Genomic DNA, 25,010 nt, shown 5'->3' with positions numbered 1-25,010 from the left:
GAAGGAGAAGGCAGAGAAAACCTTGGCCACCAAAAGATAACCAAACCACAACTCAGTCCTCACACTTTTTACACATAAGAATGCATCTGGTCCTCACCACCACACCACCAGAAACATACAGCAACAAGAACACTATTGGAAAGGATATAGTCCTCAATCTGAGCGGCCAAGTTCTCAGTGTCTGCTCCAATGGTCTTGTGGTCATCTGGAATATCAAACAAGACTGGTCAGTAAAGGCTAGTTCCAATCCTCAAAGAAGGGCTTTAGTTTGAGATATCGCTACTCGTATAACAAAGCACTACCGTGTTTTTTCCCATATCTCTAAAAAGGTCTCCCATATATTTTTTTTTTTTATGGATGGTTGTATAAAAATATTTCACTGCAAAAGTGGTTAAATTGATAAGATTGTGACACAACCCCTTAACTTAAAAAGTGCAGAATAACGCCTGGCTGAATATTGCAAGCTGTGATGTTGCTAAAATGTGGAATACACGTAGCCAATTGTCTGCCCAACATACACAAACAAACAATGTTAGGATATCTTAATGCATGTAGGAAATATAGCCCTGTAAACACAGATACAATAGTCGGGGGGGGAGTGCAACTCAATATCAGGAAGGTGTTCCTAATGTTTAGTATACTCAGTGTATGTACATGCTTTAAATGAGAAATTGTTCAGATTTGTGTACTGCACTGATGACCTGTACTCAAGACTATGTTTGTGTAGACTTAAACTGTGTAGACTAAAAGTCACCGGCTTCGTCAATAAGTGCATTGATGACATTGTCCCCACAGTGACCGTACGTACATACCCCAACCAGAAGCCATGGATTACAGGCAACATCCACACTGAGCTAAAGGGTAGAGCTGCCGCTTTCAAGGAGAGGCACTCTAACCCGGAAGCTTATAAGAAATCCCGCTATGCCCTCCGACGAACCATCAAACAGGCAAAGAGTCAATACAGGACTAAGATTGAATCCTACAACACCGGCGCCGAAGCTCGTCGGATGTGGCAGGGCTTGCAAACTATTACAGACTACAACAGGAAGCACAGCCGCGAGCTGCCCAGTGACACAAGCCTACCAGACGAGCTAAACGACTTAAAGGCGCGCTTCGAGGCAAGCAACACTGAAGAATGCATGAGAGCACCAGCTGTTCCGGACGACTGTGTGATCACGCTCGCCGTAGCTGATGTAAGACCTTTAAACAGGTCAACATTCACAAGGCCGCAGGGCCAGACGGATTACCAGGACGTGTACTCCGAGCAGGCGCTGACCAACTGGCAAGTGTCTTCACTGACATTTTCAACCTATCCCTGAGTCTGTAATACCTACAGTTGAAGTCGGAAGTTTACATACACTTAGGTTGGAGTCATTACAACTAGTTTTTCAACCACTCCACACATTTCTTGTTAACAAACTATAGTTTTGGCAAGTCGGTTAAGACATATACTTTGTGCATGACAGAAGTAATTTTTCCAACAATTCTTTCCAAACAGATTATTTCATTTATAATTCACTGTATCACAATTCCAGTGGGTCAGAAGTTTACATACACTAAGTTGACTGTGCCTTTAAACAGCTTGGAAAATTCCAGTAAATGATGTCATGGCTTTAGAAGCTTCTGATAGGCTAATTGACATAATTTGAGTCAATTGGAGGTGTACCTGTGGATGTATTTCAAGGCCTACCTTCAAACTTAGTGCCTCTTTGCTTGACATCATGGGAAAATCAAAAGAAATCAGCCAACCTCAGAAAAAGAATTGTAGACCTCCACAAGTCTGGTTCATCCTTGGGAGCAATGTCCAAACGCCTGAAGGTACCACGTTCATCTGTACAAACAATAGTACGCAAGTATAAACACCATGGGACCACACAGCCGTCATACCGCTCAGGAAGGAGACGCATTCTGTCTCCTAGAGATGAACGTACTTTGGTGCGAAAAGTGCGAATCAATCCCAGAACAACAGCAAAAGACCTTGTGAAGATGCTGGAGGAAACAGGTACAAAAGTATCTATATCCACAGTAAAACGAGTCCTATATCGACATAACCTGAAAGGCCGCTCAGCAAGGAAGATGCCACTGCTCCAAAACCGCCATAAAAAAGCCAGACTACGGTTTACAACTGCACATGGGAAAAAATATCGTACTTTTTGGAGAAATGTCGTCTGGTCTGATGAAACAAAAATAGAACTGTTTAGCCATAATGACCATCGTTATGTTTGGAGGAAAAAGGGGGTGGCTTGCAAGCCGAAGAACACCATCCCAACCGTGAAGCACGGGGGTGGCAGCATCATGCTGTGGGGGTGCTTTGCTGCAGGAGGGACTGGTGCACTTCACAAAATACAGTGGGGGAAAAAAGTATTTAGTAAGCCACCAATTGTGCAATTTCTCCCACTTAAAAAGATGAGAGAGGCCTGTAATTTTCATCATAGGTACACGTCAACTATGACAGACAAATTGAAAAAAGAAATCTGAATTTATTTGCAAATTATGGTGGAAAATAAGTATTTGGTCACCTACAAACAAGCAAGATTTCTGGCTCTCACAGACCTGTAACTTCTTCTTTAAGAGGCTCCTCTGTCCTCCACTCGTTGCCTGTATTAATGGCACCTGTTTGAACTTGTTATCAGTATAAAAGACACCTGTCCACAACCTCAAACAGTCACACTCCAAACTCCACTATGGCCAAGACCAAAGAGCTGTCAAAGGACCCCAGAAACAAAATTGTAGACCTGCACCAGGCTGGGAAGACTGAATCTGCAATAGGTAAGCAGCTTGGTTTGAAGAAATCAACTGTGGGAGCAATTATTAGGAAATGGAAGACATACAAGACCACTGATAATCTCCCTCGATCTGGGGCTCCACGCAAGATCTCACCCCGTGGGGTCAAAATGATCACAAGAACGGTGAGCAAAAATCCCAGAACCACACGGGGGGACCTAGTGAATTACCTGCAGAGAGCTGGGACCAAAGTAACAAAGCCTACCATCAGTAACACACTACGCCGCCAGGGACTCAAATCCTGCAGTGCCAGACGTGTCCCCCTGCTTAAGCCAGTACATGTCCAGGCCCGTCTGAAGTTTGCTAGAGTGCATTTGGATGATCCAGAAGAGGATTGGGAGAATGTCATATGGTCAGATGAAACCAAAATAGAACTTTTTGGTAAAAACTCAACTCGTCATGTTTGGAGGACAAAGAATGCTGAGTTGCATCCAAAGAACAACATACCTACTGTGAAGCATGGGGGTGGAAACATCATGCTTTGGGGGTGTTTTTCTGCAAAGGGACCAGGACGACTGTACCGTGTAAAGGAAAGAATGAATGGGGCCATGTATCGTGAGATTTTGAGTGAAAACCTCCTTCCATCAGCAAGGGCATTGAAGATGAAACGTGGCTGGGTCTTTCAGCATGACAATGATCCCAAACACACCGCCCGGGCAACGAAGGAGTGGCTTCGTAAGAAGCATTTCAAGGTCCTGGAGTGGCCTAGCCAGTCTCCAGATCTCAACCCCATAGAAAATCTTTGGAAGGAGTTGAAAGTCCGTGTTGCCCAGCGACAGCCCCAAAACATCACTGCTCTAGAGGAGATCTGCATGGAGGAATGGGCCAAAATACCAGCAACAGTGTGTGAAAACCTTGTGAAGACAGAAAACGTTTGACCTGTGTCATTGCCAACAAAGGGTATATAACAAAGTATTGAGAAACTTTTGTTATTGACCAAATACTTATTTTCCACCATAATTTGCAAATAAATTCATAAACAATCCTACAATGTGATTTTCTGGATTTTTTCAATTTGTCTGTCATAGTTGACCTGTACCTATGATGAAAAATACAGGACTCTCTCATCTTTTTAAGTGGGAGAACCTGCACAATTGGTGGCTGACTAAATAATTGTTTTCCCCACTGTATGTAAACTTCCGACTTGAACTGTACATGTTTCAAGCAGACCACCATAGTCCCTGTGCCCAAGGACACTAAGATAACCTGCCTAAATGACTGCCGACCCGTAGCACTCAAGTCTGTAGCCATGAAGTGCTTTGAAAGGCTGGTCATGGCTCACGTCAACACCATCATCCCGGAAACCCTTGACCCACTCCAATTTGCATACCGCCCCAACAGATCTAGAGATGACGCAATCTCTATTGCACTCCACACTGCCCTTTCCCACCTGGACAAGAGGAACACCTACTTGAGAATGCTATTCATTGACTACAGCTCAGCGTTCAACACCATAGTGCCCTCAAAGCTCATCACTAAGCTAAGGATCCTGGGACTAAACACCTCCCTTTTACAACTGGAACCTGGACTTCCTGATGGGCTGCCCCCATGTGGTGAGGGTAGGCAACAACACATCTGCCACGCTGACCCTCAGGGCCCCCCTTAAGTTTGCTAACGACCCAGAGGTGGCCTGATCAGAGACGACGATCAGAGACCTTGCAGTATGGTGCCAGGACCAACAACCTCTCCCTCAACGTCAGCAAGACAAAAGGAGATGAGTGTGGACTACAGGAAACGGAGGGCCAAGCACGCCCCCCTATTGACATCGACGGGGCATGTAGTGGAGCGGGTCGAGAGTTTCAAGTTTCTCGGTGTCCACATCACTAAGGATCTATCATGGTCCACACAGTCGTGAAGCGGGTACGACAAGAACGTGAAGAGTGTACGACAATGTTTCTTCCCCTAAGGAGGCTGAAAATATTTGGCATCGTCTCTAGGGCTGTGGCGGTCACAACATTTATTCAGCCGGTGAATAACTGTCTGTAACTGATTGTCTAGCAAATAACTGACGGTCTCACAGTTAATTGACCGTTAATGAATATAAACACATTTAGCATCTCCTGGCTTCCACACATAGCCTACAAGCCATTTAAACAAAGTCTAAGAAATCCATTTAATATAGCCTACACCTTCACAATAAACCCATTATTTATTTTAGACAGGTCTAAAGAAGCATAATATGAATAAAATGTAGTCTATTTCAGAAGAACAGAATAGCATCTGAGTTGTCCTTATGTTAGGTCCTGATGTGGCTATGCCAAATGGCTGTGGGCTACACTAGTTAATTTAGCAGACAAGATTTACTTATAATTCCGTGGCATTATTTTATATTATTTTATAGTATGAAGAATAACTTCAAAAGGCACTGGCACATCTGAACATCTCTTTTGCAGGTGCCATGGCAACAGTTGAACAAGATGAGAAAAAAAGAAAAAAGAAGAAACCCGCACACTGCTCTTGATAGTATCACTGCTCTTGCTAGTATCAGTGCTCTTGATAGTATCACTGCTCTTGCTAGTATCAGTGCTCTTGCTAGTATCACTGCTCTTGCTAGTATCACTGCTCTTGATAGTATCACTGCTCTTGATAGTATCACTGCTCTTGATAGTATCACTGCTCTTGATAGTATCACTGCTCTTTAATAAGCTTTATGTATCCGCCTCAAGGCCTTCGTCAGAGCTTTTTGAGTTTTTTAAATTAGCACCCTTATGTAGACATAGCTCCGCCCACATCCGTTCCACGCATCGAATGGGGTTGGAGTCGAGGGAAAACAAGTAAGTGCTACCAAATATAACAATGTGCTTTTTCATAAATATTCTAATACAGTACAAGCAATTGATAATGCCTCGAATTTCACGGCGGCATCCCCTTTGTGGCCGTAATGCACCCTAAAAAAGAAACATGCCTTCTGCGGCCCGGAGTGCTGCGTTGTGCCCTTCTCCCTGAGTGTGCTGCGCAATCCGAAGCACCTCTAACTCACACGGCACTCCGTCACGTGATCAGGTCTTTCTCACAGGCTACAAGTGAAGACAGACACATCGGGGACGCAACTGTGCGCGTCCTTATCCAATTCCGAGGTGCATATAGAAGATATTGGAAGAACTGTCCACTGTGTCAGCCAACAAGAGTAGGCCCAACGAACAGCAAAAGCACTAGCCTGTCAACCTACTATCCCCCATAGTACAACATCAATCTACTATCCCCCATAGTACAACATCAATCTACTATCCCCCATAGTACAACATCAACCTACTATCCCCCATAGTACAACATCAACCTACTATCCCCCATAGTATAACATCAATCTACTATCCCCCATAGTACAACATCAATCTACTATCCCCCATAGTACAACATCAATCTACTATCCCCCATAGTACAACATCAATCTACTATCCCCCATAGTACAACATCAATCTACTATCCCCCATAGTACAACATCAATCTACTATCCCCCATAGTACAACATCAACCTACTATCCCCCATAGTACAACATCAATCTACTATCCCCCATAGTACAACATCAATCTACTATCCCCCATAGTACAACATCAACCTACTATCCCCCATAGTACAACATCAATCTACTATCCCCCATAGTACAACATCAATCTACTATCCCCCATAGTACAACATCAACCTACTATCCCCCATAGTACAACATCAACCTACTATCCCCCATAGTATAACATCAATCTACTATCCCCCATAGTACAACATCAATCTACTATCCCCCATAGTACAACATCAATCTACTATCCCCCATAGTACAACATCAATCTACTATCCCCCATAGTACAACATCAATCTACTATCCCCCATAGTACAACATCAATCTACTATCCCCCATAGTACAACATCAACCTACTATCCCCCATAGTACAACATCAACCTACTATCCCCCATAGTACAACATCAATCTACTATCCCCCATAGTACAACATCAATCTACTATCCCCCATAGTACAACATCAATCTACTATCCCCCATAGTACAACATCAATCTACTATCCCCCATAGTACAAAATATGACCTCTTCTATTCTGTGCCAGAAATAAATATTCCAAACATAGTCTGTGACAGTTGTGGGATGCGATAGATCCCAAATTAATACAACCACTAGCATCAAAAAACCTGTTTTAAGCAATGAGCCTGACGCAACAGATGAGAACATTTATCTTAAAATGTTGATAAACTATTAGGCTATTTCTTCACATTATAAGCACAGCAATGCGCACAGGGCAGTAGGTTATAAGCACGAATGTTCCATTAGCAGGAAAACCCCATTCTCAAAAGTGGCCACAAATGCAATTATGCATGTAATGCTTTTATTATAAAAGGTGCATTTTTATGGTGAAAATGATCTTCCCCAAACTTGAAACTCACGCGCTGCTTATGTATGCCAGTTAGGCTCTACACCCCTTGTAATGCGGATTAATGTGCTTCATTTTAAGACGTTATTTGGCCACTTTAGTTGTGATACAAACCTTATTAAAACATATAGGCCTATGGGCTAGGATACATGTGGTGTGCGACTATGATTCGAAAAAGTCGCAAAAAAATAAGCATTGTTTCTTATGCTGGGCATCATTCACAAGAGATAATATATAATAGTGATAGGGTAATATTGTCACCCATCAGACTATTCTTGATATAATCTTGTCTTTACATATACCGGTACTAAATAATATATGTATGAAGTTAGTTTTCATTTAGAATGGACCATTATCATGCACCTGTATCAAAACAGGGGCAGCGTCATCTATACACTTAAATAGCGAATGGAGGACGCTTTTCCCCCGTGGTTTATTTTCATGCCAGCCAGGTAGGCTATACTCCTGTTGTAAAGCGAAGCAATGTGCTTAATATTAGGAAGGTTGAGAAATAAATATAGTAGGCCTAGCCTATAGAAAGCTGATGGGATCCTCCTCTTTTTAATAGAGGCCATCAAAACTCTGTTTTCTCATGCAATTGCATAGCCTATAGAAATGTTGCGCAACATGAGCTCATGTGTTTGATTAGATTTTCATTTGCATTGATGTCAGAGTGATTAGAGGGACAATGGAGTGCTGAGTACCAGGCAGTTAGCAAGTTTGGTAGGCTACTAATGACCATCAGCAGCATCAGAACTTGGAGAAGCCTAATTACCGTGACTAAACGTGGAATTTGACTGCCTTCATGACTCGTGACCTCCGGTGTGGCGGTAACACGGTCACCGCAACAGCCCTAGTCGTCCCTCAGAAAAGTTCAACAGCTGCACGACGAAGAGCGCATCTTGACTGGCTGCATCACCGCTTGGTGTGGCAAACTGCTTGGCATCTTTACATTTACGTCATTTAGCAGAAGCTCTTATCCAGAGCGACTTACAGTTAGTGAGTGCATACATTTTTCATACTGGCCCCCCCCCCCGTGGGAATCGAACCCACAACCCTGGCGTTGCAAGCGCCATGCTCTACCAACTGAGCTACACGGGCCACCATACATAACCTTCCAGTTAGTGGAACTGAAACTACATTGGACAGAATGGCTGTTTAAAAAAATCTGACCACAAGGCGCTTCAATTGCGCCTCTCCAATGCCATCCTGAATCTCCCAGCACTGGCCTTGATATTCCCACTCCATCATCAGTCCTCCTGTACAGACAAGAGACACCATGGAACTTGACATGTTCGGAGGCCATTCAAAAAAGCCAAAAAAGATGTCTGGAAATTGCTGGTGTGCAATAGTGCCCTCCTATGTGTCTATGTACCAACCATCAACCATGACAGTCCAGCCCATGTGACACCTGAACTGGACTCTTATGTGGAAAAAAACGAGCGCTTATGCTGGGGTGACTCATTCATTGGTCTGGGAAACTGTGCAGTAATCCCAACATCCCTATAAGGACATAATGACATTTATGGCAAACAAGAAGCACCTTAGGATGGTAAAACTTGCTGTATGTGATCGTTTATGGTGGCTGGGGATCAACTGTGAGGTAGTGGTCTTGGTGCACCATGCTTGATCAGCTCCACCTGCTCTGCAACCCCTTTCACTGTCCATCAAAGCCCAGGGATCATCTTCAAATGTCTAGCTGTGCTATGGTACCTCACAACCAACACTTTTTAGTCATTTAGCAGACGGTCTTATCCAGAGCGACTTACAGTTAGTGAGTGCATACATTTTTCAAACTGGCCCCCCCCGTTGGAATCGAACCCACAACCTTGGCGTTGCAAGCGCCACGCTCTACCAACTGAGCTACAGGAGGCTACATAGTCATAGTCTATGACCTGGCTACACTTTAACTTACCTCTAAGTAATCTGAGGTCCCCCCCTCACTCTCCACATCTCCTGCTGGCCGTGCCCCAGTCCACAATCACCCACACTTAATAATCTGCCAAATTATCGTTACCTAAATAAAGGTACCTGTTTGTTTTTGTTTTTTTAAATAATTTGGTAAAACATTTTAAATCCTGTATTCGCTTTGTCAGTATGGGGTATTGTGTGTAGATTGATGAGGAAATGTTTTTTTTTTTATTATTACATTTTAGAATAAGGCTGTAACGTAAACAAAATGTGGAAAAAAGGGAAAGGATCTGAATACTGTATCTGTGTTTACAGGCCTATATTTACAAGATGCATTAAGATATCCTAATGTTGTTTATTTGTATTTTGTAGGCAGACAATTGACTATTTGTATTCCAAACATTTTAGCAATATCAGAGATTGGGTTACATGACCTTATGTCAGCCAGGCATTATTGTGTCACAATATCTATCAATTTAATCACTTTTACAGTAAAATATTTTTACTATTTCATATACAGTGGGGAGAACAAGTATTTGATACACTGCCGACTTTGCAGGTTTTCCTACTTACAAAGCATGTAGAGGTCTGTAATTTTTATCATAGGTACACTTCAACTGTGAGAGACGGAATCTAAAACAAAAATCCACAAAATCACATTGTATGATTTTTAAGTAATTAATTTGCATTTTATTGCATGACATAAGTATTTGATACATCAGAAAAAGCAGAACTTAATATTGGGTACAGAAACCTTTGTTTGCAATTACAGAGATCATACGTTTCCTGTAGGTCTTGACCAGGTTTGCATACACTGCAGCAGGGATTTTGGCCCACTCCTCCATACAGACCTTCTCCAGATCCTTCAGGTTTCGGGGCTGTCGCTGGGCAATACGGACTTTCAGCTAGGGCTGAACGATTAATTGCATTCGCGATAATATCGCGATTTGACTGAACGCGATTTTCTAATCGCAACGTGCGCGATTTGAGGTGGTCACGTGACGCGACTTTTCATGCTGTCCAGCGCAATGGCCTCTTGCTCGACGGAACAGTCAGAAACTGACACAGCTGATACTTTAATATCGAAGAGGAACAGCACGTCGGTGGTGTGGAACTATTTTGGTTTTAAAAAAGAAGATGCTGAGCAGCGTCAGGTGTTGTGCAGAGCATGCCGTGCTCCGATTGCTACTTCACGGGGTAACACTACAAACCTGTTTCAGCACTTAAAAAAATACCACAAATCAATGCATGACAGTTGTATGACCAAAATGCCGAGCATCAGTGCGCGAGACAAGCCAAATACCTCAAGACAGGGATCACTGACAGAAATGTTCGAAAGTGTCACTCCGTATGAACGTAATTCAAAACGGCACGGAGAAATCACTCGGACAATAACCGAGTTCATAGCCAAAGATATGATGCCTCTCAGCACGGTGACCAAGCCTGGGTTCATGGCATTAATACATACGCTTGATAAACGTTACAGTATACCCTCCCGCACATACTTCAGTCAGACTGCCATACCGGAGCTGTACAAAAAGTGCAAAGAGAAAGTCGCCGCGGAACTTAAAACGGTGGAGTTTTTTGCTAGCACTACTGATATGTGGTCAAGCCGCACAGCTGAGCCGTACCAGAGTCTTACAGTCCATTTTATTGATGAAGATTTCAACCTCCGAGCTCGCTGCCTACAAACTACCTACTTCCCAGACGATCACACAGGGGAAAATATTGCAGCCGGCCTGAGAGAAGGGCTTGTCAGCTGGGATCTCCACGAGGAGAATCACGTCTGCATCACGACGGACAACGCGTCGAATATGGTGCTTGCTGCGCGGCTTAATGAATGGACGAGGCTCCAATGTTTTGGCCACAGATTACATCTTGCCATTGGTAAGTTATCGTGTGTGTGTGTGTGTGTGTGTGTGTGTGTGTGTGTGTGTGTGTGTGTGTGTGTTTGTGTGTGTGTGTGTGTGTGTGTGTGCGCGAGTGCGAGAGAGAGAGATGCGTCGATTAGTAAAGCTGAATATACAAATATATATAAATGATATTATATAAATCGGATGGGATTAAATAAATTCATACTTCCACTCCTTTTCTAATATGTAAATTCATTTTACTTGCTTATATCATATGTCTGTCTGTGGTGGAATGCCCACCTGCATTTTTTTTCTTTTCTTGTTTTTGTTTTTTACATGTTTTTTTAGTGTTTATGAGAGAGAGAGAGAGAGAAAGAGAGAGAGAATTGACATGCAAATAAAGACCCTTTGAATTGAGAGAGAGAGAGAGGATGTGTTGTGGATGTGTGTATTTCAGAATTACAGCTAATTTGAGTGTGTAATAGTGAGAGCCTTGTATCAAAACTCAAATTGTGTGTAATACACTACTTTTTATTTCTTTTAGAAAATGCACTCAAAGATGACAGAGTGTCAAGGGCAACAGCACTGTGCAGGAAGCTGGTGGGGCACTTTTCCCACAGTTGGAAGAAGAAAGCAGCCCTGACGGAGGCACAGAGAGAGCTCAAACTCCCTGAGCACAACCTCATAACGGAGTGCCCAACAAGATGGGGTTCTAAAGAAATGATGATTGCCAGAGTGCTTGAACAGGCCAAAGCCATTTCTCAGGTATTGTCTGGAGATCGATATGCACGCTCCCTTATCCCAACCTGGCAGGATATTGACGTGTTGGAGTCGATTCACAAGGCACTGCATCCTCTACTGGAGTTTACTGATGCTCTTTCTGGAGAGGAGTATGTAAGCATCTCCTACCTCAAGCCAGTTCTCCACCTTTTTGCCACATCAGTCCTGGCTGAAGATGCTGAGGACACTGACCTGACTAAATCAATAAAAACCAAAGTCCTAGCATACCTCAATAACAAATATGGAGACCCAAACATCCAGGAGCTTTTGGATGTTGCCTGTTTCCTGGACCCTAGGTTCAAAATACAGTACATCAGTACAGACAACATCCCTGCTATCAAGACTCGTCTGAAGACAGAGATAGTAGACTTGGCACAACGTACATATCATTGGGTAAATAATTATGTATTTCACAAAAACAAAAATTTTCTGTAAAATCTAACTGGAAAACTAATGGCTGTTGTTTTCATCTAATAGGAGAAGAGGTCTCGTACTGAAACTGTTCAGATGCCTCAAAGTGCACAGTCCTTGGGGGAAAAGACGAAGAGGTCTCTTGGCAGTTTTTTCAAGACCAGTTCAGCCTCTCCTTCTTTGCCTGTAAATCTTGAAGATGTCGCAGAGGCAGAGATAAACAATTACCTGATGACTCCTACCATTGATGGAGAAGATGATCCATTGGCTTGGTGGAGGGTGCACAAGATCAGCTACCCACAGTTGTGCACCATGGCACGCAAGTATCTTTGTGTACCTGCTACAAGCGCTCCCTCAGAGCGTCTTTTTAGCACAGGAGGGAATATTGTGACTTGCACTCGCTCATCCTTGAAGCCAGAAAAAGTCAATATTCTGGTTTTCTTAGCAAAAAACATGTGAGCCACTGAGAACAGAACTGTTGGATAAGTATGGCTGGCAGTGCCATACTCGTAGTGAACTTTAGTCTGTGTGGTGTGTTATTGTTGTGTACTTGAGATAAGTGAGGCTCATCTATTTTATATTATAATATTCAAATCGTTTATAAAAAATAGTTTGTCTAAATTAAAAGTGCATTTCTCATTTTTTATTTATAACTTTATTTACTTTGATTTTACAAAATATTTTCAAAGCAAATTCCTTGTTTCAGTTGTGTGAAATGTTACTGACTTGGGAGCAGTAAGATACATACAATTTAAAATTATTTTTTTCTTAAGACTGTACCTTTTGCACACAGTGTTTACAAAGTTCATGCCTTTGTTTAAATTATTTAAATGCACAGTGGCAAAGCCACAGATGTTTCTGTAATGAGCAGTTCAATAAAAATGTCATTTATTTCAAGTCATACATGTTTGAATTTAATTCTAACAAATAGACCCAGCCTATGGGAAAGAACATTTCACACTAAATGTATATACTATTGTGTTGGTCATATTTAAATCATTCATTATGTTTTGTAGGGGAAAAAGGATAAATAAATTAAATCGCATATTAAATCGCAATCGCAATATTGGGGGCAAAAAATCGCAATTAGATTATTTTCCAAAATCGTTCAGCCTTACTTTCAGCTCCCTCCAAAGATTTTCTATCGGGTTCAGGTCTGGAGACTGGCTAGGCCACTCCAGGACCTCGTGATGCTTCTTACAGAGCCACTCCTTAGTTGCCCTGGCTGTGTGTTTCGGGTCGTTGTCATGCTGGAAGACCCAGCCACGACCCATCTTCAATGCTCTTACTGAGGGAAGGAGGTTGTTGGCCAAGATCTCGCGATACATAGCCCCATCCATCCTCCCCTCAATACGGTGCAGTCGTCCTGTCCCCTTTGCAGAAAAGCATCCCCAAAGAATGATGTTTCCACCTCCATGCTTCACGGTTGGGATGGTGTTCTTAGGGTTGTACTCATCCTTCTTCTTCCTCCAAACACGGCGAGTGGAGTTTAGACCAAAAAGCTCTATTTTTGTCTCATCAGACCACATGACCTTCTCCCATTCTTCATCTGGATCATCCAGATGGTCATTGGGAAACTTCAAACGGGCCTGGACATGCGCTGGCTTGAGCAGGGGGACCTTGCGTGCGCTGCAGGATTTTAATCCATGACGGCGTAGTGTGTTACTAATGGTTTTCTTTGAGACTGTGGTCCCAGCTCTCTTCAGGTCATTGACCAGGTCCTGCCGTGTAGTTCTGGGCTGATCCCTCACCTTCCTCATGATCATTGATGCCCCACGAGGTGAGATCTTGCATGGAGCCCCAGAACGAGGTTGATTGACCGTCATCTTGAACTTCTTCCAATTTCTAATAATTGCGCCAACAGTTGTTGCCTTCTCACCAAGCTGCTTGCCTATTGTCCTGTAGCCCATCCCAGCCTTGTGCAGGTCTACAATTTTATCCCTGATGTCCTTACACAGCTCTCTGGTCTTGGCCATTGTGGAGAGGTTGGAGTCTGTTTGATTGAGTGTGTGGACAGGTGTCTTTTATACAGGTAACGAGTTCAAACAGGTGCAGTTAATACAGGTAATGAGTGGAGAACAGGAGGGCTTCTTAAAGAAAAACTAACAGGTCTGTGAGAGCCGGAATTCTTACTGGTTGGTAGGTGATCAAATACTTATGTCATGCAATAAAATGCAAATTAATTGCTTAAAAATCATACAATGTGATTCCGTCTCTCACAGTTGAAGTGTACCTATGATAAAAATTACAGACCTCTACATGCTTTGTAAGTAGGAAAACCTGCAAAATCGGCAGTGTATCAAATACTTGTTCTCCCCACTGTATGGGAGACCTTAAAGATATGGAAAAACATGGTTGTGTTTTGTTATACTTCGGGTAGGGGTATCTCAACATTTAGCCTTGCCTCTGGCCTATTAGTTTGTACCACAAATTACACATTTATTTAAAAATGGCCCTCCAGCCACCCCATATCTTCGATCCCCCTTGTGAATGGGCTCGGTTACACCAGCAGAGTGCCTTCAGAAAGTATTCATAACCCTTGACTTATTCCACATTTTGTTGAATTCAAAATGGATAAAAAAAAATAATAATTGTATACATCACCAATCTACACACAATACCCCATAATGACAAAGTTTAAAAAAAACATGTTTTTATAAGATTTTTGCAAGTTTATTGAAAATGAAATGAAGACCAAATTTACGTAAGTATTCACACCCCTGAGTCAATAAATGTTAGAATCACCTTTGGCAGCGATTACAGCTGTGAGTCTTTCTGGGTAAGTCTCTAAGAGCTTTGCACACCTGGATTGTACAATATTTGCACATTATTCTTTTTACAAATCTTCAAGCTCTGTCATGTTAGTTGTTGATCAATATTAGACAGCCATTTTCAAGTCTTGCCATAGAGTTTCAAGATGATTTAAGTCAAAACTGTAACTAGGCCACTCCAAAACATTAAATGTCGTCTTGGTAAGCAACTCCAGAGTATATTTGGCCTTGTGTTTTAGGTTATTGTCCTGCTGAAAGGTGCATTTTCCTCCCAGTGTCTGTTGGAAAGCAGACAGTCAGGTTTTCCTGCAGGGTTGTAACTAGATTTTGCCTCTGCTTAGCCCTATTCCATTATTTTTTTAAATTTAAAACATAATTCCCTAGTCCTTGCCGATGACAAGCATACCCATAACATGATGCAACCACCACCATGCTTGAAAATATGACGAGTGGTACTCAGTGATGTGTTGGATTTCCCCCAAACATAACACTTTCTCTTCAGGACAAAGTTCATTTCGTTGCAATATTTTTTTCAGTTTTACTTTGGTGCCTTATTGCAAACAGGATGCATGTTTTGGATTGTTTGTATTCTGTACAGGCTTCCTTCTTTTCACTCTGTCATTTAGGTTAGTATCATGGAGTAACTACAATTTAACTCTGTAGCGGCTTTAAAGTCACTATTGTTCTCATGGTGAAATCCCAGCAGTTTCCTTCCTCTCCGGCAACCAAGTTAGGAAGGACGCTTGTATCTTTGTATTGACTGGGTGTATTGATAATCAATCCAAAGTGTAATTAATAACTTCACCATGCTCAAAGGGATATTCAAAATCTGCTTTTTTTACCAATAGGTGTCCTTCTTTACGAGGCATTGGAAAACCTCCCTGGTCTGTGATTAAATCTGTGTTTGAAATTCACTGCTCGACTGAGGGACCTTACAGATAATTGTATGTGTTGGGTACAGAGATGAGATAGTCATTAAAAAATTATGTTAAACACTATTATTGCACACATAGTGTAGTGCAACTTATTACACTACATTGCCAAAAGTATGTGGACACCCATTCAAACTATTTCAGCTACACCAGTTGCTGACAGGAGTATAAAATTGAGCACACAGCCATGCAATCTCCATAGACAAACATTGGCAGTAGAATTGCCTTACTGAAGAGCTCAGTGACTTTCAACGTGGCACCGTCATAGGATGCCTGCAACCTTTCCAACGAGTCAGTTCGTCAAATTTCTGCCCTGCTAAAGCTGCTCCGGTCAACTGTAAGTTCTGATATTGTGAAGTGGAAACGTCTAGGAGCAACAACGGCTCAGCCGCGAAGTGGCAGGCCACACAAGCTCACAGAACGGGACCGCCGAGTGCTGAAAAATCGTCTGTCCTCGGTTGCAACACTCACTACCGAGTTCCAAACTGCCTCTGGAAGCAACGTCAGCACAATAACTGTTCGTCATGACATTCTAGACAATTCTGTGCTTCCAACTTTGTGGCAACAGTTTGGGGAAGGCCCTTTCCTGTTTCAGCATGACAATGCCCCCGTGGGCACAAAGCGAGGTCCATACAGAAATGGTTTGTCGAGATCGGTGTGGAAGAACTTGACTGGCCTGCACAGAGCCCTGACCTGTAGTGTATACAACTTGTTCAGCGAATTTTTACTCCTGAACTTATTTAGGCTTGCCATAACAAAGCGGTTGAATATTATTGACTCAAGACATTTTAGCTTTTCATTTTTAATTAACGTGTTAAAAATTCTAAAAACATAATTCCACTTTGACATTGAGGTATTGTGTGTAGGCCAGTGACACAAAATCTCAATTTAATCTGTTTTAAATTCAAGCTGTAACAACAAAATGTGGAAAAAAGTCAAGGGGTTGTGAATACTTTCTGAAGGCACTGTATAACACTTGAATGGCTGAAGTCATAAACCTATACAGCTCTGGAATGTGCCGATAACGGCAGCCATCTTGGTAGGGTCTGTCTCACCGTCGGTCTGCAGGGCAGTCACCAGCAGCTCTCGGCACTTGGTGCGCACGCTGTCAGTGGTGACGGGAGTGGGGGGGAAGGAGGTGAACTTCGGGGTCGTAGGGGAGGTGGGAGTCTTCGGGGGCTCCAGCAGTTGTTGTTTCTTGCTAGAGAAGACAAGATGGTGACAGAGAGAAAAAAGTGTTACATCATGTTATGAGTCACCCTGATCCTTCCATTTATTCTGACTGGGTATCAAACCCCTGTCGTCTACCTACCCATCAACCCCCTGTCGTCTACCTACCCATCAACCCCCTGTCGTCTACCTACCCATCAACCCCCTGTCGTCTACCTACCCATCAACCCCCGTCGTCTACGTACCCATCAAACCCCTGTCGTCTACCTACCCATCAACCCCCGTCGTCTACCTACCCATCAACCCCCTGTCGTCTACCTACCCATCAACCCCCGTCGTCTACGTACCCATCAAACCCCCGTCGTCTACCTACCCATCAAACCCCCGTCGTCTACCTACCCATCAAACCCCCGTCGTCTACCTACCCATCAAACCCCCGTCGTCTACGTACCCATCAAACCCCCGTCGTCTACGTACCCATCAAACCCCTGTCGTCTACCTACCCATCAAACCCCCGTCGTCTACCTACCCATCAAACCCCCGTCGTCTACCTACCCATCAAACCCCCGTCGTCTACCTACCCATCAAACCCCCGTCGTCTACCTACCCATCAAACCCCCGTCGTCTACCTACCCATCAAACCCCCGTCGTCTATCTACCCATCAAACCCCTGTCGTCTACCTACCCATCAAACCCCTGTCATCTACCTACCCATCAAACCCCTGTCGTCTACCTACCCATCAAACCCGTCGTCTACTTACCCATCAAACCCCTGTCGTCTACCTACCCATCAAACCCCTGTCGTCTACCTACCCATCAAACCCCCGTCGTCTACGTACCCATCAAACCCCTGTCGTCTACCTACCCATCAAACCCCTGTCGTCTACCTACCCATCAAACCCCCGTCGTCTACGTACCCATCAAACCCCTGTCGTCTACCTACCCATCAAACCCGTCGTCTACCTACCCATCAAACCCCTGTCGTCTACCTACCCATCAAACCCCCGTCGTCTACGTACCCATCAAACCCCTGTCGTCTACCTACCCATCAACCCCCTGTCGTCTACCTACCCATCAAACCCCCGTCGTCTACGTACCCATCAAACCCCTGTCGTCTACCTACCCATCAAACCCCTGTCGTCTACCTACCCATCAAACCCCTGTCGTCTACCTACCCATCAACCCCCTGTCGTCTACGTACCCATCAACCCCCTGTCGTCTACCTACCCGACCCAAGTCTTTTGGGCTCAAGCTAGATTACCCATCACCCACGAGTAGTTCATTGAACCACCTCTGCTAGATATGACTCCACATCAGCCCGCTGAGCTAAAGCCTAGGCATTAGTTCAGGGAGCTCACACAAGTCTTCAGAGCTCAGACAAGGTGATTCACTGAACTACCTCTGGTACATGACTGACACTCGGTTGTCACGGTGTCTCACCTCCTGTCGCTGGATCCAGGACTGTCCTTGGACGTTGATGACCTCAGAGGAGATCCCTCCCTCTTCTTCTCCTCCACAGCCTTCCCCTCTGCGCCGTCTGCAGAGAAAACCATTCAGGTGTTTACTATCTATGTAGGGATGGTTTGAAATTTACACAATGGGTACCTGGGAGGAAAATGAGGGAGGTTTTTTGCTTTTACATTTTTTTGTCAAGGGGCGATTTAGTATTTTTTTCAATCTAGTCCATGGGAGGGACGTGTAATTTGTAAGTGATTAAATGTCAATATATCTCAGTGTTTTAGAAGTAGTAGCTTATTAGGCTATATATGGATATGTGCCCGATGCCGCCCCTCACCTCTGATTCTCCATGTGCTATATCAAGTGCGCCTATAGGCTTTTTAGTGTGGTCTCAATCAAATGATCCATAGCCTATAGGTTATGAATTGCATGCTGGGAAAAGCACAAAGTAATATTTCTAATATGGCTGCTGGGATGGTGTAAATAAAACTAGGCTGCATTCCAACCCTGAGCCCCGGCCTGCTCTGTTCTTACTGATCAAAAACGTTTTTGTGTGCTGCCTGACCAAGGCTGTGCAGGCCCACGGCTGCCTGACCAAGGCTGTGCAGGCCTACGGTTGCCTGACCAAGGCTGTGCAGGCCCACGGCTGCCTGACCAAGGCTGTGCAGGCCTACGGCTGCCTGACCAAGGCTGTGCAGGCCCACGGCTGCCTGACCAAGGCTGTGCAGGCCTACGGCTGCCTGACCAAGGCTGTGCAGGCCTACGGCTGCCTGACCAAGGCTGTGCAGGCCCACGGCTGCCTGACCAAGGCTGTGCAGGCCCACGGCTGCCTGACCAAGGCTGTGCAGGCCCACGGCTGCCTGACCAAGGCTGTGCAGGCCCACGGCTGCCTGACCAAGGCTGTGCAGGCCCACGGCTGCCTGACCAAGGCTGTGCAGGCCCACGGCTGCCTGACCAAGGCTGTGCAGGCCCACGGCTGCCTGACCAAGGCTGTGCAGGCCCACGGCTGCCTGACCAAGGCTGTGCAGGCCCACGGCTGCCTGACCAACGCTGTGCAGGCCCACGGCTGCCTGACCAAGGCTGTGCAGGCCCACGGCTGCCTGACCAAGGCTGTGCAGGCCTACGGCTGCCTGACCAAGGCTGTGCAGGCCCACGGCTGCCTGACCAAGGCTGTGCAGGCCCACGGCTGCCTGACCAAGGCTGTGCAGGCCCACGGCTGCCTGACCAAGGCTGTGCAGGCCCACGGCTGCCTGACCAAGGCTGTGCAGGCCCACGGCTGCCTGACCAAGGCTGTGCAGGCCCACGGCTGCCTGACCAAGGCTGTGCAGGCCTACGGTGGCAGTTCAGGAGGAGAGTGAAAGGCTTCTTCCGAATTTTTTGTAGTTGATTAGGCCTAGTCCAAAAAGCTCATTATTTTACACATGGACTAGTCTATGTTCTGTTCTGTTTGAGAATGAGAGCGCGAAGATGAGGAGGACCGGAGGATGGAGGAGGACCGGAGGTCAACTACTATAATAGATTTTATTAAAAACAATGTGTGTCTTGCCCATGATATATTTATCATAGTTATTGGCCTCACGATAAGCCAGATTCCAGTAACTTACACTGAGTGGACAAAAGAAAGAACACCTGCTCTTTCCATTACATAGACTGACCAGGTGAATCCAGGTGAAAGCTATGATCCTTTATTGATGTCACTTGTTTAATCCACTTCAATCAATGTAGATGAAGCGGAGGAGACAGGATAAATAAGGATTTGTAAGCCTTGAGACAATTGAGACATGGATTGTGTGTGTGTGCCATTCAGAGGGTGAATGGGCAAGACAAAAGATTTAAGTGCCTTTGGACGGGGTATGGTAGTAGGTGCCAGACGCACCGGTTTGTGTCAAGAACTGCAACGTTGCTGGGTTTTTCACGCTCAACAGTTTGCTGTGTGTATCAAGAATGGTCCACCACCCAAAGGACATCCAGCCAATTTGACACAACTCTGGGAAGCATTGGAGTCAACATGGGGCCAGCATCCCTGTGGAACGCTTTCGACACCTTGTAGAGTCCATGCCCCGAAGAATTGAGGCTGTTCTGAGGGGTGCAACTCAATATTTGGAAGGTGTTCCTAATGTTTGCTATACTCTGTGTTTATTGTGGCGCTGAAACTTGAAGCAGCAGCCGCGGCACAATCAATCAGAAATGGACAGCTCATGGTGCTGAAAGTAGACATAATTAATTTAAACCGTCTTCATTTTAATTAGACTTTACTAACAACAAGAGGGCTTTATGTTGGAGGCGATTTTTCCTACAGGAGAGATAAGAGGTAGGTCTACCTGTTTGACAGATGAAACTAGGCTTTAGGCTGCCATAGCCATAGATTTGTTGGTCAATTCCTCCACCCACCATGCGATCTTTAAATAGCCTACCTCCGTGTCAGTGAAGGGCTGTTAGTTAAAACCAAGACACAAATTGAGGGGGTATGAGAGGGAATGCCATAGGTCTACCTTTTATTAAAGAAAATTGTAAAATAAAAATAAAAAAAAAGGTACAGGCCTTTTTAAGAAAACGTACAGGCTTAAGATTTTTAAGAAATCAAAAACAGATCCGATTATATAAAGTGATCTATAACGGCACTTTCTGTCCGCGATGCTTTATGCTACAAAACAAGCCAGGAAAGACATGACTCCGATGCATATGGGGATGTCATTGTTTCGTTTCTTTGACATTCAGAGGCGGAGCTACAACCTTCTATAGCCGAGGAGACAAAAAATTGACTTTGCCTGGGAAGTTATCTAATTCAGTCACTATCCATTGATTAAGCTATTCACTTTCTGTGCAATAGAAGATTAAACCCAGTTTAAACCCAGACAGCTTTTAGGGAAGCCCTTGTGACCTTCTCTCATTGGGTTAAGCCACAGAAGAAGAGTAGCCAGAAGTTAAAGCTTACGTCTTTATGTGTCGGTAGGCCTACTCTGTCTGGGGTAGAAAGGTAGGCCTAACTTCTGAAAGTACAATGCTCAGATTCCTAATGACGTCTCAGATGTAATTATTTGCAGACAGGGATAGTTTTATTTGCAAACAAGACACACTGATTTGACATTGGAGAAATATGATAAGATGAACACACAAGCCTCTCTCTCTGTCCATTCTCAGCCTGGAACTTTCTGTAATTTGGGTGGTATTAAAAAAAGATTCTGCTAATATGTAAAATGAGGGAGGGCCATCCATTTCCATTTCAGAGAGTGCCGATTTTCTAATAAACGTTCACTCCCTTAGAAACATGCTTTCTGTTTGGTCTTCTTAAACTATAGCGTGTTCATTACCGTATTATAATCATTTTCCCATCCCTGTCTCTCTAGAGCAGACAGGATCCCACCTGTCCAGTACAGACAGACAGACACCACATTTCACAGGTATGAGGCAGACCTGCAGGACAGACAGACAGTGGTACGAGGCAGACCTGCAGGACAGACAGACAGTGGTATGAGGCAGACCTGCAGGACAGACAGACAGTGGTACGAGGCAGACCTGCAGGACAGACAGACAGTGGTACGAGGCAGACCTGCAGGACAGACAGACAGTGGTACGAGGCAGACCTGCAGGACAGACAGACAGTGGTACGAGGCAGACCTGCAGGACAGACAGACAGTGGTATGAGGCAGACCTGCAGGACAGACAGACAGTGGTACGAGGCAGACCTGCAGGACAGACAGACAGTGGTACGAGGCAGACCTGCAGGACAGACAGACAGTGGTACGAGGCAGACCTGCAGGACAGACAGACAGTGGTACGAGGCAGACCTGCAGGACAGACAGACAGTGGTACGAGGCAGACCTGCAGGACAGACAGACAGTGGTACGAGGCAGACCTGCAGGACAGACAGACAGTGGTACGAGGCAGACCTGCAGGACAGACAGACAGTGGTACGAGGCAGACCTGCAGGACAGACAGACAGTGGTACGAGGCAGACCTGCAGGACAGACAGACAGTGGTACGAGGCAGACCTGCAGGACAGACAGACAGTGGTACTAGGCAGACCTATAGCAGACGTACCCAGTAGTTTCTTCCAGGATTTGATGAGTGCCTTGGCCAGAGTCTGGACCTCTTCCTCTGAACTCTGCTTCCTCACAGCGTTCACCGACATGCCGATCCTGGTGGACTGACAAACATGGTGTATTAGCTTCACCATTACCGTTCCTCACAGCGTTCACTGATCCTGGTAGACTGACACCGGCATTGAGACATAGTATTGACCATAGTAATACAATATTATTTTATTCAGACAGAGAGGCCTACAGTAAGAAGAGAACAAGCTTAGGTCTACCTGTAGCGTCTCCAGAGACATCTTCATTATCTTCAACTCCCTCAGCAGATATATGGCACCGTCCTGTGAAGAAAGGAGACAGATAAATATTGGCACCTGTTGAATTGAATTGGATGCCGTCTACAATAATGTAAATCAATGTTTAGTTAGCAAGCTGTATGCATATTCCAACACAGGCTAGAATCTATGATAGGACAAAAATTCTAAATTCAAAATCGTGCAGGCCTATTGTGATACAGGAAAGATAGAAAGGCAGGTGGGGGGCCTAATTTGGTCAGGCTAACGGTCAGTGGCAACGGCAGGTCATCCATGTGGCGAGGACTGAATGTGTACGGATTTATGGAGTTTACCTCCAGGTAAAATATTCTGGTGTCGCCTCCAGGCAAGGGTCGACAGAAGAGGTGGTGGTATGGTAGAAACATTAGATTATACACAGGGCCGGCATAGGTGGGGGCCTTGGGGGGGGGGCTATCCCCCCCCACCCCCCCTACCGTACCTCCTTGTCCAGCCAAATAAAATATTTAAGTATTGATAATTTATTTGACCGAGATGCGCGCAGACAGAAAGACGCATCGATCTCAGATAAAGCGAAACAGCGCCCCTCTGTCTTAGTATGTGTAGCCAGCCCAGCTTAGTGGTAAAGAGCGTTGTGCCAGTAACCGAAAGGTCGCTGGTTCTAATCCCCGAGCCGAATAGGTGAAAAATCTGTCGATGTGCCCTTAAGCAAGGCACTTAACCCTAATTGCTCCTGTAAGTCGCTCTGGATAAGAGCGTCTGCTAAATGACTAAAATGTAAATGTAAATGACTATCCCAAGGAATACCTGGGATAGGATACAGTAATCCTTCTACCCCCACCCCCCTTTCCCCACCCCCCCCCCCCCAAAAAAAAAAACATATTGTAAAGTGGTTATCCCACTGGCTATAAAGGTGAATGCACCAATTTGTAAGTCGCTCTGGATAAGAGCGTCTGCTAAATGACGTAAATGTAAATGACTGATTCTGTCTAGACTAAGAGCGTGTAGCTCTGTAGCTCAGCTGGTAGAGCACGGCGCTTGTAACGCCAAGGTAGTGGGTTCGATCCCCGGGACCACCCGTACACAAAAAAAAATGTATGCACGCATGACTAAGTCGCTTTGGATAAAAGCGTCTGCTAAATGGCATATTATTATTATTGTTATTATTATTATATATGTAATACTATTTCTGGCCACAACGCATCAGATACATGGTTACATGTGGTGAGACAGAGGGGCGCTGTTTTTCTCACTCGGATGCTATTTTGGACAAAGGTGCTAAGGTAATCTACTTTGATTTGCTTGACAATCAGATGAAAACATCATGTCTGGTTGTGTTCATGCCACATTAAAAGGTAATACATTTTTACAGTTAAATTACATGTCTTTACTATAAAACCAACACTAGAACCGCTAAAGCAGTCATTTGGACTGCTCATGAATTAAAAAAATTTTATTACTCTGGCGAGGTAGTGCAGTTGTTTTTTTATCGTCTGTCTGTATATAGCCTGTAAATACTCTATTTTCGTACATTTTTCGTACATATTTCCCTATCAGACTTTTCATCCTTCTACAAGATATACTTTCCTGCAACCCGCCTCACTCAATGTGGAACGGATTCTATTATTGACTTACCTTTGTCTAGAATCTAGAATCTCCAGTTGAAACTAGCTAGCCAGCTAACTAGCTACTTGCTTTTAGCCACAGCTAAGGTGTTTTCATCCAGAACATTGGATTTTTTCCGCGGGATTAATTTTAATCACTGGACATTGATCACCGGATATTCGGCCAGTCTGCACAGCGCGTTATCGACCCAGAACATATCAGTTCTTCCGCGGAATCACTGATTCACTGGACCTTTAACTCCGGATTCATCGCCACCAGCTGGCTACAACAAAACGGACGCTGTGGTCTGGCTAATCAACCTGAGCTAGGCCCATCTCCCGGATATCTACCTCTCTATCAACTGGACGGGACCACATAGTATTGACGCGGAGCCCCGCCGATCCTACACGACTGGTCTACCGACGAAATCGTCTGATGTGGTTACGACGTTAACCACGAAGATTCCATCCATCTGCTAGCCCTGGCCCGCTAGCACACGCTAGCCGTGGCCTCTTACTAGCGCTTCACCACCGGACCTTATGATAACTCAGCTATACAGCTGATATCTGCTGGACTGTTCCTTTTTACGGTACTACATCCTGTTTATGTTTAGCCTCAGCCCAAACATGGTTAG

At 44.6% G+C, this 25,010-nt stretch overlaps 1 protein-coding gene across 3 annotated transcripts in view; it reads right to left on the bottom strand.

Annotated features, from left to right (window-relative positions):
- The window catches only part of LOC311147416 (transcription elongation factor A protein 2-like), a 40,513-nt gene that overhangs the window by 8,932 nt on the left and 6,571 nt on the right, over nt 1–25,010 (bottom strand). For 2 of the 3 annotated variants that reach the window (XM_084184118.1, XM_084184116.1), the window contains exons 2-6: nt 22,757–22,819; nt 22,486–22,591; nt 18,427–18,523; nt 16,872–17,017; nt 149–205 (exon numbers count right to left, since the gene is read on the bottom strand). In XM_084184118.1, coding sequence (XP_084040244.1) covers nt 149–205; nt 16,872–17,017; nt 18,427–18,523; nt 22,486–22,591; nt 22,757–22,819 — 469 coding nt within the window. Of the gene's footprint in view, nt 1–148; nt 206–16,871; nt 17,018–18,426; nt 18,524–22,485; nt 22,592–22,756; nt 22,820–24,406; nt 24,953–25,010 lie in introns of those variants that run through there. The other variant, XM_084184117.1, reaches the window with a different exon arrangement.

This window comes from Coregonus lavaretus (genome assembly GCF_964263955.1).
Source record: "Coregonus lavaretus genome assembly, chromosome: 20".
NCBI lineage: Eukaryota > Metazoa > Chordata > Actinopteri > Salmoniformes > Salmonidae > Coregonus > Coregonus lavaretus.
The sequence above is the reverse complement of the archived record's forward strand: the minus strand, read 5'-3'. Positions and strand labels throughout refer to the sequence as shown.